The sequence below is a fragment of the Bos mutus genome, chromosome 16, assembly GCF_027580195.1.
Source record: "Bos mutus isolate GX-2022 chromosome 16, NWIPB_WYAK_1.1, whole genome shotgun sequence".
NCBI classification, from domain to species: domain Eukaryota; kingdom Metazoa; phylum Chordata; class Mammalia; order Artiodactyla; family Bovidae; genus Bos; species Bos mutus.
The window spans coordinates 29,727,621-29,742,194 of record NC_091632.1 but is presented as its reverse complement, the minus strand read 5'-3'; the positions used below and the strand labels follow the sequence as shown (position 1 = coordinate 29,742,194).

General features: G+C 47.9%; 1 protein-coding gene across 2 annotated transcripts in view; it reads left to right on the top strand.

Moving 5' to 3' along the window:
* TNN (tenascin N) overlaps positions 1 to 13,528 on the top strand; it is a 73,169-nt gene extending 59,641 nt beyond the window's left edge. For both annotated transcript variants that reach the window (XM_070384893.1, XM_070384892.1), the window contains 4 exons: positions 920 to 1,016; positions 1,934 to 2,101; positions 9,369 to 9,532; positions 12,312 to 13,528. In XM_070384893.1, coding sequence (XP_070240994.1) covers positions 920 to 1,016; positions 1,934 to 2,101; positions 9,369 to 9,532; positions 12,312 to 12,452 — 570 coding nt within the window. In that variant the 3' untranslated portion in view covers positions 12,453 to 13,528. The remainder of the gene's footprint in view (positions 1 to 919; positions 1,017 to 1,933; positions 2,102 to 9,368; positions 9,533 to 12,311) is intronic.
* Positions 13,529 to 14,574: the final 1,046 nt, after the last annotated feature.

The following is a 14,574-nucleotide window of genomic DNA, read 5'->3' as shown; positions in this document are numbered from 1 at the left end:
CATCCTGTGGTGTGTGGCTCTTATATCTTGGGATCCACAAGTCTTCATTCTAGGCCACTTGCTCCTTTCAGTCCTGTTTTTTATCTCATCCTTCCAATGGCTTCATCTCCCTCTCTGTGTCCTGATGGCTTTCCATGTTAGGATGGAATGGGCTAAGCTGTAGTAGCAAACTAACACCTAATTCCAGTGATTTAACCCATAAAAGGCTTTTTTTCTCACGTGTGCAAAGTCACTACTAAGTGGTGACTCAGGGATTCAGGCTGATTCCAGCTCATGGTTCTGCCCTCTTGACATGTGGCCTTCACCATGGCACCATGGCCTGGGGCAATAGGGGAGAGAGTGGGGAGACCCCCTCCCCATACCCTGTGCCCCCGCTTTTAGTCCTGTAGCTGGAACAAGTCACATGGTTCCAACTTAACTGCAAGAAAGGCTAAAACAAAAAGTCTCTTTGTGTCCTGGAGGAGAGGAGAGTGAAATTGGACTTGGTGAGTGCCAGCACTATCTCAGACATGTGCTCACCTTCTAAGTCCAGCCTGGCCCTCTCCTGAGAGCTCTGGCCCTTACATTCAGCAGCTCCTATGGCACCTTCATTCACCAGGATACCTCAGAAGCCACTCACACTCACTAGGTCCCCAAATGAGCGATGTTGCCCCCATGGAAACTGTCCTCTCTCAGAGCCCCTTTCTCAGCAATCGGCAGAGTGAATTCCCATCAGCACTGGGAGCCCAGAACTCAAAAGGCAGTCTTGACGTCCTCCTCTCTCTCGGTTCCACTTCGGTCCTTCACCACCCCCATCAGTTTCACCTCCTGGCCACTTCTGTCCATCTTCAGGGCAGCCCCCAGCGTGCCATGCTGTCCTCTCTCATTCAGCCACGTCTGTCCACGTGTGTCAGAGAGAAACACCAGTCTCCCTCTTCAGGTCTTCCAGAGGAGGAACACCGGGCAGCTGGATTTCTTCAAGCGCTGGCGGACCTACGTGGAAGGCTTCGGCGACCCCATGAAGGAGTTCTGGCTTGGTATGATCTTTGAGCATCCCTGAAGGCTGGGGTGTGGAGGGGAGATTCCTCCCTAAGAAGCTGATCAGGCATCTTGAGGGAGCTCCCCACATTCAGGAAGGGCTCCAGGTGACGGGGGCACTGAGGAAGCTGCCCACCAGGGTGTTGGTGGGGCCAGGTCACTGGGAAGGTTCTCGTGTGCACTGAGTGTGTGGGAGGGTGGGACTGCCACACGTGGGCTTTCTCCTGCATCTGAGCCCCATACAATCTCCCTGCAGCCTGAACTTCTCAGAAGCCACAGGAGGAGAGCAGTTATTGATTGATTGGGATTCTGGGCTCTCACTGGGAAGTCGCACAGGTTCCCTGGAATTCTGTGAGGAATGCCAGTCATTGTGGCATTGTTTTCTCCCTTTTCCTTCTGCTCTTTTCTGGAGCAGATGTTCGTGGAGAATGAAATAGCCAGAAGCATCAATTGGGAAATGAAGAATTAGAAACTCATCATGCTGATTTGCAGCATCTGATAGAGTAGATGAGTTTTGTGGTTTGCTTGGTTCAAAAATCCCATCAGTGACCTTGAAGTCAGTGGTTGATCTCCTCTCCCGCTTGGTGAGATAAGTGGATGATAAGTAGGAATGCTCCTGCTTGAGAGAGAAGGAGTCAGTGGGGGTAGATTCATCCCATGATTACCTACCCTCCACCCCCGCTCCCTCCCAGAGGGCATGGTTTCCACACTCAGAAGCATGACTATGCCAAAGACATAATGGGTTGAGAAAACAGGCACCCCCTCCCCCAGAAGAGAAGGAATAGGGAAAACCCTCCCATTATCACAGGAGGAAAAGGCCAAGGCACCTTTGGGGGACTGAAAGTCTCAGATGCAAACGGTGGGTGCTCACACACACAGGGTAGTTGGTTACCAGAATTCTGTTCCTTGTTCTTAGGACTTGACAAGCTACACAACCTCACCATGGGCACGCCCACCCGCTATGAGGTGAGAGTGGACTTACAGACTGCCAACGAATCTGCCTATGCTGTGTACGACTCCTTCCAGGTGGCCTCCAGCAAGGAGCGGTACAGGCTCACAGTCGGGAAATACAGAGGCACGGCAGGTAAGACAAAATGTGTCCTTCCTGCTGGGGTCTCCTGCCTGGTGCGTCTTGAGGCTGGGTCGGCCACCTGCTGTAGACTTGGGGGACGGAATATTGTTTTACAAAGGTGAATTGTCCTCACTGAACAGCTGAGGCCCTGCTCCCTGTAGGGGGTTAAACAGAATCATCAAAGCAATCTTTGACCATAAAATCAGAACTTCTGTATGTTACACACTGATCCCCTACCAGTAAAATTCTTCCTCTTCTACTGCCCCAATTCAGGCTGCTGTACATTAGCTGAAGAACCCACATTCTGAGAGATTTCACGGTGTCTGCCCACCTCTTATTAGGCTTCAGCAGTGTGGCTGCCACTCTTGCACAGCGGTGCCTGTGTGTGTGTTATTTAAATCGATTGTGGTACTTTGCCATAAATAAAGACAGAAGAATGAAAGTGCTGATTCACACAATAAGAAGTCTAGGTCTCATTAACTCCACACAACTATGACAACACAGAAATTAACAGTTCAGCTGAAAGGAGGGGAACGGTAGCTGCAATTAGCGTCTCACTGGATTTAAGCCAGTTGGTGGTGTGTTAAGTCGTGAAAGGAAAAGAACAAAATTAAGCAGCTGATGAAATACTGAAATTATGACACTGAGCATTTTCTTTAAGATGCAAGGTGTGGTTATTGTTTTAATACTATACTTTAAACCTATATTTATCGTCTTTAAACCCTAGCAAGTAAGTCTAGTGTTTGACATAGCGTGTTTTTGACTTTGTTGGGGCTATGTAGGAATGTGTGTGTGTGTGTGTGTGTGTGTTAGTCGCTCAGTCGTGTCCAACTCTTTGGGACCCCAGTGACTGTGTCACACCAGGCTTCCCTGTCCTTTACTATCTCCCAGAGTTTGCTCAAACTCATGTCTACTGAGTTGATGATGCCATCCAACCTCTCATCTTGTGTCATCCCCTTCTTCTCCTGACCTCAATCTTTCCCAGCATCAGGGTCTTTTCCAATGGGTTGGCTTTTCGCATCAGGTGGCCAAAGCTTCAGCTTCAGCATCAGTCCTTCCAGTGAATATTCAGGGTTGATATAAAAAACGTGGAAGTCAGGCATAGAAAAAAGCCAGTTAAAATACAATTGGGAAGCACAGATGGGTATTTAGTTCAGTCTAAGGATATTAATCGAATGAGAGGGATTACAAGACACCCTTTTGTAAGAGTGAGTGCACTGCCTCTCACCCTCTTCCACCAACTGTAGCTGATCAGATTGCATTCCAGCCAGAGGGGAAGGGGTGTGCACACTGCAGTCTCTCTTAGACCTGTCAATGAAAAACAAGAAAGACATGGAAGTTTTATTCCAGCCAACCCGAGGATTATAACCCGGGTGGCAGTCTTTCAGAAAACTCAGAGGACTGTCTCTCCTGTTAGAGGTCAGAGCACAGTTAGATGAGTTTTTGAGATAGAGGATTATAAATCTGTCAAATGATGTATCATTGACAGTTTACAAAGTCCAGATCTACACCGCATACAAAGTATTGGATCACAGGTCATGATTCATGGTGGCTCCTTGAGGATATTAAGAGGGAGTATCATTTCCTAAAGAGGTCTGGTTAACACAGATGCGTGGTACACACTAAAGGGGAAGAACGAGGCCCAGATGGGCCCTGTATCTTGCCAGAAAATATGAGCTTTATTTCATCAAACCCGGCCTCCTCCTGGGTTCTAGCTCAGCCCACATGGTTAAATATCTGGCCATCCCTTTTCTTCCCAGTTCCCTGTTCAGTCCTGACCACAGTGATCAGTCAGCTTTCCTTTCTCGGGCTGAAAAAGCCCAGTCTTCAGAGACTCCACCCATGGCACCTTCTCCAGATAAGGTATGGGTTGGGCTGGTTCCCTTTGGCACTTGTGCCCACGTCCCTCCCTGAAGCCACTCCCCTCATGGGCCTTCCGCTGGGGACCTCGCTCAAGCCTGCCCTCCCAGGCTACCTCATCCCCCTCCCTCTAGTATTCAAATGTCCCTTCTCTGAGGTCTATCCTAATCCAGTAAATGACCTGATGCTAATGGGAAAATGAGTGAAAAGGAGTCAACATCTTTGTGAATTACTCTGATTCTCCTCCCGGGGACTGTATTTGCATTTTAACTGCGATTAGGGGCTAATTCCCATTCTAAGGTTGTGCAGGCCAACAAGTGCTGGTCAGTGGAGGATGTATTTTTTAATAGGAAGCCTTGAGAGACTCAGAATTCATGCAGCATTTAGGCAGCGGTCTAATCTTCCCCTGTGTGCTATCATTCTTACTCTTAAATTCTGAATTATAGTGGTGGGGTTAGTGGAGTTTGAGCTTTCCTTATATGTGCGGATTGGTCCCCAAGGAGGATTTTGAAATTTAGCAAGCTTCTGGCTGCTTATGTCCTAGATGATGAGGCACTGGTTAGAGGACATGGCATTCCGGTAGAAAGCGAACATTTGCTATCTCCAGGCATGGGCCAGCTCTCCTTAGAGGACAGGGCATTCCGGTAGAAAGCGAACATTTTGCATCTCCAGGCATGGGCCAGCTCTCCTTAGAGGACAGGGCATTCCGGTAGAAAGCGAACATTTTGCATCTCCAGGCATGGGCCAGCTCTCCTTAGAGGACAGGGCATTCCGGTAGAAAGCGAACATTTGCATCTCCAGGCATGGGCCAGCTCTCCTTAGAGGACAGGGCATTCCGGTAGAAAGCGAACATTTTGCATCTCCAGGCGTGGGCCAGCTCTCCCCAGCCTTGAACCCTGTTGTCACTCTTTTTGGAACTAGAGATGTACAGCTCTGGTGGATAACTGAGGTTTTAGACTATCCCTACTCAGACTGTCCAGGTGGACCCTCAACTTTTGCTTCTACTGAAGTCAAATCAAGAAGCTGCAAAGTAGAGATAGAGACACAGATGTAGAGAACAGATATATGGACACCAAAGCGGGAGGGAGGGGAGGGATGAACTGGGAGATTGGAATCAACATATCCACACTGTTGATACTATGTATAAAATAGATAACTAAGGAGAACCTGCTGTATAGCTCAGGGAACCCTACTCAGATATATGTGTATGTGTAGCTGATTCACTTTGCTGGACAGGAGAAACTAACACAACCTTGTAAAGCAGCTATTGTGCTAAATAGGGCTTCCCAGGAGGCGCTGGTGGTAAAGAGCCTGCCTGCCAGTGCAGGAGGCATAAGAGACACGGGTTCGATCCCTGGGTCAGGAAGATCCCCTGGAGAAGGACATGGCAACCCACCAGTATTCTTGCCTGGAGAATCCCATGGACAGAGGAGCCTGGCAGGCTACAGTCCACAGGGTTTCAAAGATTCGGACATGACTGAAGCATATGTGTTGCTGATTCACTTTGCTGTACAGTTGAAACTAAAACAACATTGTAAAGCAGCTATACCCCAATAAAAATTAATTTTAAAAAATCCAGCACATTATTCTCCTTGAAGGAAACTCCAGCAAGGTAATGCCAGATCAATTGACTTTCTGATTCTTGGAGTGAGACAGGTAGGACATTCTATGAGCTCTACCTTCAGGATGCCGCTGTTCATTAATTTGGAGATTATATTGAAAACATAAATAGGCAGACATTCAGGGTGGTGCAGAAGGATTTCTGTGGGCTAACTAGCCACTTACAGCTGATTTCAGAGACTTAGAGCTGCTCAAGAAGGGATGGTTCACCCTCTACGGACACTTAGAAATGTGACGAGGAACTCAGCCAGCATTCAGTGGGCTGGGGCCAGGGTTGCCAGATACCCACAGTGAAAAATTGTTCCACCCCAAATGCCAGTGTCTTCCTGGCTTTGAAGTGAATTTTTTAAGTACTGGCACTTAAAGAAGGAAAACATTGTTGACACATGAACAAAAGGGAAAGCTGGAGGTGACACAAATCACACTTTCATCAGCCTATTCTTGGTCTCCGAGTGGAAGATGCTCAAGGTCCAGACACGTGATCCTGCGCCTGCGTGTCATTCACAGAGGATGTGATGCTAACAGCTTCTGGCCTGAGACGGCTTAGCTGCCGGCTCATCTTTCCTATCTCAGGAAGTACGAGAGGAGAAGAGTTGGTTCCAGAGTGATTTTTATATATATTTATATTTTAAATATTTGTTTATTTTTATTTATTTTTGGCTGTACTGGGTCTTCATTGCTGTGCATGGGCTTTCTCTAGTTGTAGCGAGCGGGGGCTACTCTTTAGTTGCAGCACACAGGCTTCTCATTGCGGTGGCCCCTCTCATTGTGGAGCACGGGCTCTAGGGCTTCAGTAGTTGCAGAGCATGGGTTCTGGATCACGGGCTCAGTAGTTGTGGCCCATGGGCTTAGTTGCCCTGCAGCATGTCGGGGCTTTCCGGACCATGGATCGGACCTGTGTCCCTTGCAATGGCAGGCGGATTCTTAACCACTGGGCCCAGTAGGGACCCCCCTGGCCACCCCTCTGCCCCAAGAGATATTTTGATGAGCTGGGTGCTGACCATCTCAGCAGCCCCACCTGGGCTTGGGTTCAGACCTCTTACAGGCTTGCCACTGACTCCTCCCACCCAAGGCCATTACATTAGAAGTGGGGCACTTATCTCTCATCAATGTTTTCTCCTAAAACTCCCAGAGAACCACCATTGACTTTTCTGCTTTATTTTCCTTGGGGAGATAAGCTTAATACATCAGAACACTGTCTTAGCCAGGGCCTGATGACCAAAGAAAAGTTAGTTTTTAATTTATGGGAGCACTCACTATCTACATTTGGAACATTAGTGTGGCTTCAATCTCTGAAGCTAGAAGGTAGATAATCCATCATGGATTGGGGGTAGGGGCCACTGAGGCCACAACCTGCTTCACCTTTCTTTATCCCAGTGCCCAAGGTTAGATAGCCACAAGGAGATCTTTAAGAAACAGTCTCTGCACAGGTGCTTAGAAAACAGCTCTTGGAACTTACTTGCAAGTTAGGTAAACTGTGCTCGTTAAAAGTGTTACTAAGGGAGCCATTGTGTGGTATTTTGAACTATAGGGAACTATCTGCGGAAAATCTAAGGAGATGAAGAAATGCCTGTGAATGAAGGCACAGTTTGCTCTTCTTTCATTGGAGAAAATTAATGGGGGAAGAGGTTTTGCTGTGTCTCAGAAAAGACCCTGATGCTGGGAAAGATTGAAGGGAGGAGGAGGAAGGGACAACAGAGTGAAATGGTTGGATGGCATCACCGACTCAATGCACACGAGTTTGCACAAGCTCCGGGAGATGGTGATGGACAGGAAGCCTGATGTGCTGCAGTCCATGTGGTCACAAAGTGTTGGACACGACTGAGTGACTGAACAACAAAGGTGGACATGAGGGCTACCCGGGTGGCCTACTGGAATTCACCTACCAGTGCAAGAGACATGGGTTCAATCCCTGGGTTGGGAGGATCCCCTGGAGGAGGAAATGGCAACCCAGTCCAATACTCTTGCCTGGAGAATCCCATGGACAGAGGAGCCTGGCAGGCTATATATTGTCCGTCAGGTTGCAAAAGAGCTGGACACAACTTAGCGACTAAACAACACGGTGGACATGAAAGGGCCACCGTCTGAGCTCCCAAATGAGAAAGACAAACTGGGACCTTCCCTTTACACCGTTTTGTCAACTCTTTATGTATCTACCGCAGCCACCCGCAACTGAGAGCAAGGACCGCTGTTGGCATTCCCAGAGCCTGGGCCGTGGCAGGTGTACCTGACGTTTCCTGAGTCAATGAATGAGGTTGCAGGACAAAAGTTCTCAAGCTTCAGCTGGCGTCTGAAGGGCTTGTCAAAGCACAGACTGCAGGGTACCACCCTGGAGTTTCTGGTTCTGTAGGACTGGGGTGGGCCTGAGAACATGAATTTCTAACCAGTTCCCAGGTGATACAGATGCTGCTGGCCCAGGGACTGAACTTTGAGAATCATTAGAGCTCATTCTTGTTGGCATAATCAAAGCCTGCTGTTGAAATAAGGAAACCGCAGATGCATTGGTGGCTCAGAAAGAACCCTGGGCTTGGGGTCTCGGGTCGCAGCTTTGAGTCCTGGCTCTGCTGCCAGTGGACTGAGTGACTGTGGCAAGTCCCTAGAACAAACTCTGTGAGTTTCCTTCCTCGTGGGACGAAGAGCTGCCTAACCCACCCCTCAGGCTTGTCAGGAGCATCAGATGAGAATGTACATGTGGAGGTGATCCGTAACTTGGAAATCAGATTAAATGGAAGTATTGTTATCATAGGAATGGACTTGACTAAGCTTGGGATTTATATGAGCCCTTATTGCCGTTTATGAGCTGAATTAAAAAGTAAACTTGTAAAAGAATGACAAATGTGATGGGGAAATAGTGAAACACAAGTCAAGTAATTAAGGCAGGTTTCTAGACAGTTTGCAATGAGCACTTAATTGTACCTGTGTGCCCAGAAGGGCTCTAGAAGTTCAGGTGTGTGTGTTAAGAGGGCACGTGGGAGGATTAGGAAGGAGACTCTTCCTCAGGAGTGGGATTGCGCTGGGCTTCGAGGAATGGTGAGGACTTGGACTGATGAAGGGTAGAGAGAAGCAGATAAGCAGAGGCATGGACGATGGACTCATCCACCCTACGCATTCAGTGCCTTTGGGGACAGCAGGCTATGAGGTTGTACAGAAGGTACAGCCAAGGTACAAGCCTGCAAAGCCAGGAGGAGTAATTCACTCCTTGTGGGAGGAAGTAGATCTGAGATGATGAAAAAGGATACTTATTAAGCTTCGGAAGAACTGGGAAGCCTGTTGTGTTGACACAGGCCTGGAGAGGTGAGAAGACCCTAGGGTGGCAGCCGTGGGGGACAGGGGTGTATTGGAGTGATCTGCAGAAGGAAGGGCTGAATCATTGATGGGGGAGGGGGGCAATAGGATTGTCAAAGGTGGCTCAGGAGTGTCCAGTCTGGGCCCCTGAGGGGATACTGAAGCAGAGACAGCAGCATGGGACAGGGGTCAGTTGTGTGAGGTCAGTCTGGTACTATGAGGAATGTCGAGGAGTTCGGTTCTGGATGTTTGGATATTTTACTGTGAAGCCTCTAAGTGGAAAAGCTATTCAAGCTATTGGAAAAACAGGCCTGAAGTTTGGGTGACAAGCGAGGAAAGAGAACCTGTTCATTCGTATTGTGTGCTCATCTTGGCGATTTTGAGAAAAGCGTGACTCCTTGTGGCATAACCAACTGCACCCCTGGCATTTTTGTGCCCGGAGGTTTTCCTGCCGGGTCCTCTCTCAGGCCAGAGGAGGATCCCACCCACCTCTGTCACCTCTGCTTGCCCGCAGGGGACGCACTCACTTACCACAACGGATGGAAGTTTACAACCTTTGACCGAGACAACGACATCGCCCTCAGCAACTGTGCCCTGACGCATCACGGCGGCTGGTGGTACAAGAACTGCCACTTGGCCAACCCCAATGGCAGATACGGGGAGACCAAGCACAGTGAGGTAGGTGACAGGTGAACATCTTTTTTGTCCCAGTGAAAGTGTTAGTCACTCAGTTGTGTCCGACACTTTGCGACCCCGGGGGACTGCAGCCCACCAGGCTCCTCTGTCCATGAAATTCTCCAGGCAAGAATACTGGAGTGGGTTGCTATTTTCTTCTCCAGGAGATCTTCCTAACCCAGGGATCAAACCCGCATTTCTTTCATCTCCTGCATTGGCAGGCAGGTTCTTCACCACTAGCTCCACCCATATTCTGTTTCTGGAGTGACACCCTCCAGCTGGTGTGCTGCCCCTCTCCTTCGGAGGCCAACAGTCAGAGCAGTGCGGCTCCTTCTCCAGGCTCCGTGGCCTTGTGGTCTAGGTCCTTCCTGCCCACCTGCTGCGGCCCCCCCGCTCTCTGCATTCCCACCAGTGCTGCGCCCTTCCTCAGCGTCGGGCAGGACTCAGGCCGCCCACTGCTTAACAGAGATGGTATGCATCACACATCATCCTGCTTTACAAATTCACATGTGGACACTCTCTTCGTTAGCTTGAACTGCTGTAAGAAAATAGTAGAGACTAGGGGGCTTAAACAGCAGGCATTCATTTCTCATGGTTCTGGGGGATGCAAAGTCCAAGTTCCCAGCATATTCAGTTTCTGATGGGAGGTCTTTCTGGCTTGTGGATGGCCGCCTTTTCACTGCGTCCTCACACAGTAGAGGCAGAGAGCGAGCTCGCGAGTGAGCTCTGATCTGTCCTCTTCTCGTAAGAGCACTGATCCTACCGTGGGTGACGTCATCTAACCCTAGTTACCTCCCGAAGGCTCCACTTGTGAATACCATCACTTGCGGATACCATCACACTGGTGGTTAGGGCTTCATTGTATACATTTTGGGGGGTTGGGAGGGGACACAAACATTTTATCCATAACAGACACATCAGAATTCTATCCAGTTGTTCTTCCAGTTAAAAGTGAAAATTTAAAGTGTTAGTCACTCGGTCGTGTCTGACTCTGTGATCCCAGGTTCCTCTGTCCATGGAATCCTCCATGCCAGAGTACTGGAGTGGGTAGCCATTCCCTTCTCCAAGGGATCTTCCTGACCCAGGAGTCAAACCTGGATCTCCTGCATTGCAGGTAGATTCTTTACCATCTGACTCACCAGGGAAGTCCTTCTTCCAGTTAAACCAGAGCTATTTTTCTCTGTCCTTTGATCATGGGGAACACAGTTTTCTGCTTTAGGTAAGACCCATAGGGTCACATAGAGTTGGAAATGACTGAAGTGACTTAGCGTACACACACACCCTTGGATCCACTTCACCCTAGAGCCACCCAAAGTCTGCTCAGAGCGTTGTGCTAAACCGGTTTCTCCACTTCAGGAGTGTGAACACAGGCTCCTCACCCCTCCCTTGCTCTAAAACTTTCCTACCAGTGATTTCTCAGACTCTCATGCCCCGAGAACATCATCTTGACTCCTCGCCAGCAACTAGGCATCTCCTGCTTGCTCCCTCACAGCTTCTTGAAAATTGCATCTTTGTTCCTACTCATCATTAATCCATCCCACTTTATGAAATTTCCCCTCCTTGGGTTTCTAATTTCCTACCCTGGATCTTGATCCTAGCCTTCAGGAAGCTACCTCTCCCCAGAACTCACCTTATACCAATATGACTGTAAATATTAATACATCTAAAGTCCAGGTACATTCTGTTTCCATTGGTCCTAACCAGGCAGTAGGGACTCCCCATCTTTACATGATTTTTCAAAGGGAAGAAGAAGTTTGCACTTAGGGGAGCCAAGGAGGGTGGGCCCATGAATCCTGGAGGCTGCATGTGGACTGAGGGAAGCTGTGATCAGAGATCAGATATTTGAAATGAGCAGCCAGCGTGCCCTAAACCATCCCCATATTTGCTAATAAAAGACATTCATCTGGTTAATGTGCTTTTCACAGTCTGCACAGCATTTAGCTTCTTGTTTATTATTTACCTCACAAATTAAAATACATAAAATTGGTCACTTGGGCTCTTTATTGGCCAGGTTGCAAGGTTATTAAGTGAATTAAATATTATTGTGCTCACCAGTCAAAAGTCATAATGCGAAATTTAGTTTTCAGCAGGCTATTCGTTACCCCAGAGCTAATATCTGTACAGTGTAAATTGAAAATGATTTTACACAATTGGCCAATTAATATGTTTATTTTTGTCTTTAATTTTTTGTAAAGGAAAAGAGTGAAGCAAATCACTCTGAATTTAATCACTGCTGGCCAGGTTGACCCCGTGTTGTCTTTGCAGCTGCTCTGGCTTCACCCGCCTCCTGGGCATACACCCCCAGCCTCCAACCCCAGGGGGCTTCCCAGTCCTCAGCCTGTCTAACCTCAGCTGCCCAGCAGAGGGCACACACTCCCAGATCCCTCTCTCACTTCCGTTATAAGTATCCCAGTCTCCTTTTCTGTCCCTTGTGCAGAGAGGTGTGGGCTTCACAGGTGGCACAGTGGTAAAGAACCCACTTGCCAATGCAGGAGTCTTGGGTTCGATCCCTGGGTGGGGAAGATCCCCTGGAGAAGGAGATGGCAACCCACTCCAGTATCCTTGCCTGGGAAATCCTGTGGAGAGAGGGGCCTGGTGGACTGCAGCCCATGGGCTTGTGAAAGCCCTGGACACGACTGAGTGACTAAAGAACAACAGAGTAGAGAGGGAGTGCTTTCCCCGGTAGAGAAGCACTCTTTGGTGCCGTAACCCACTCCACTCTCCCAAGTGCCTCTTCTCCTTGGCTTGTTTATTTGTTGGCTTATTTATTTATTTAACGTAGGGGGTGAACTGGGAGCCATGGAAGGGACATGAATTCTCCATTCCTTTTGTGGAGTTGAAGATCCGACCTCACGGCTACAGCGGGGAGCATGTCCTGAGCAGAAAGAAGCGAATGCTGGGAGAAAATTCGAGAACGTTCTGACGGCCCCTTTGTCTACATACAGCACAAGAGGAGACCAGCCCAGGGTTGGGGACATCCGTGTAAGCATCAGGTGGGGTGGGTAGTGATGACTGGCTGATGGAAGTTTGAAGAATGCTCATAGCCCTGGCTTCTGAGATGGCTGGATAACCTGCAGGACAAAGCATGTCACCAAGCTCTCAGTCATGCAGCTTACTTCCCTGTCACCTGCATTTTGCCCATGTATATTGGGGCCCTGAAAATCCATACAAAAGTAGCTGCACAGTGTGTATGGGAGAGACAGCACTGAAGCTGTAAGGTTTTCTGTTCTGTCTTCAGTAACAAATATATGGGGTTAGGGGGAAAAAAAAAGTGAAGAATCATCTAGTACTCCACTAATTGGAAATCTCAAAATTGGTGTGTGTGTGTATATATATGTATATACACATAGTTCTACTAATACAAATCTTCTGTCTAAAAAGAAGCACCAAAGAGGGGTTTCTCTTTGATGACAAGGGGCTGATAGTAGCCTGAAACTTACCTTCCATTATCCCTGGATTTGGGGGGAAAAGGCATAAATCTTCCCCTTTTAAAAAAAATTGCCGATGTTATTCAAGGGAACTAGAAGAGACAAAGAGAGAGTTGAATTTTGCTAAGTTCTGACTGGTATCCGGCATGCTGGAAACCCCAGCTTCCATATTACTGCTATTTTGAAGTGCTCCCTACCAGCCATCTGCATAATCACTTTTGTAGATCCACATATGTTGTGAATAAATTCTCACTTATTTCAACCTTAAATAGTTTGACTCTCTTGGTAATTGGGTCCTCCCAAAGACTCTTCTTTGTCACTCCTTCATAACATCAAGTCCTCTGCCTTCCCTCCTCTCCCCTACCGCCTGTTCTGTTGGAACCCTGGGTTTTCTGAAAGTGCTCAGTACCAGATGCTTATTGTCTGAATGGACACTTGGCATATTATTATGACACAAGGTCAGATAATTTTGTCTTGTTTTCCTATCACTCTGGAAGGTTTTTGTGTAGCAAAGTCAGTAACCATTGAAAAAAGTCAAATTCCTATTCAAGAAAAAAAAATTAAATAAACCACTGATTTAAAAAAATATGCTGTGTGTTATTTTCCCCACATAAGTGCACTTGAATTCTAAATTTAACCTAAGTGCAAGCAAAGGTACAATTTGAGCGTTATAATGGAATTTGGTTGGCCGTGACCTCTTACTGCTGTGATGGTAAATAATGGTATTTGGAACCAGGAGGAGTGAGTGAGTGAGGAGGAAGACAAATACCCTACAAGCTGCAACCCTCCTTCAGGATTGGGAGTCCTTTATTACCTCAGGTTCTCCAGGTTTTAACCTCTGGCCAAATGCGAAGCCATACTTTTGGAATAGTGTTTGTCAACCTTTAAAATGTTCAGCATCCCCTTGGCTCCTTTTACACACGCACTGAGCAATGCCCTGGCAACTGCTCAGCCTGATAAAGGGCAGTCTGGATGAAGTATTGTGTAGGTGTTGGGGCTCATAGTTTAAAAACAAGCTTGCACCTTGTTCATTGATTCAAGGAGACTTTAAGGCTCTGCCTGCTTGCCAGGCAGCGTGAGGTGAGCTCACAGAGCGGAGCGAGCCAGTTCTTGCTCTGCTGGAGTGTGTGTGCTGTCATGCATTCATTCCTTCATTCATTCAACAAATACTGATTACTCCCTATTACATGCTGGTCTACTCTAAGTCCTACTGCTCTAGAAGTGAACCAAATGCAAGATTCCTGTCCTTGTGCTGATATTCTATCGGTGGAGGCTGATAATTAATAGACAACAGATATCCATACAATTTCCAGAAGTGATAAGTGCCATGAAAGAAAATTACAGTAGGATCAAGAGATGGAGGTAGAGATTGGTGGCAGTACTGGGGGGCTCCATAAGCCTCTCTGAGGAGCAGATATTTGTAGAAACCGACTAGATATCTTTAGTCCTGATCCAGCTTCCTTAGGGCCAGAGCAAGAGCTAATTTCCTTGTCGGTTTTAAAGGTCCCTTTGTGCAGCCTCTCAGTCCCGAGGCCTCTCATCTCCTGTTTGCAGGTAGAGTCTCCACCTCGCTGACGCAGGAGCCCTGTGCACACCCCAGTGGGTGCAGCCTTTTTA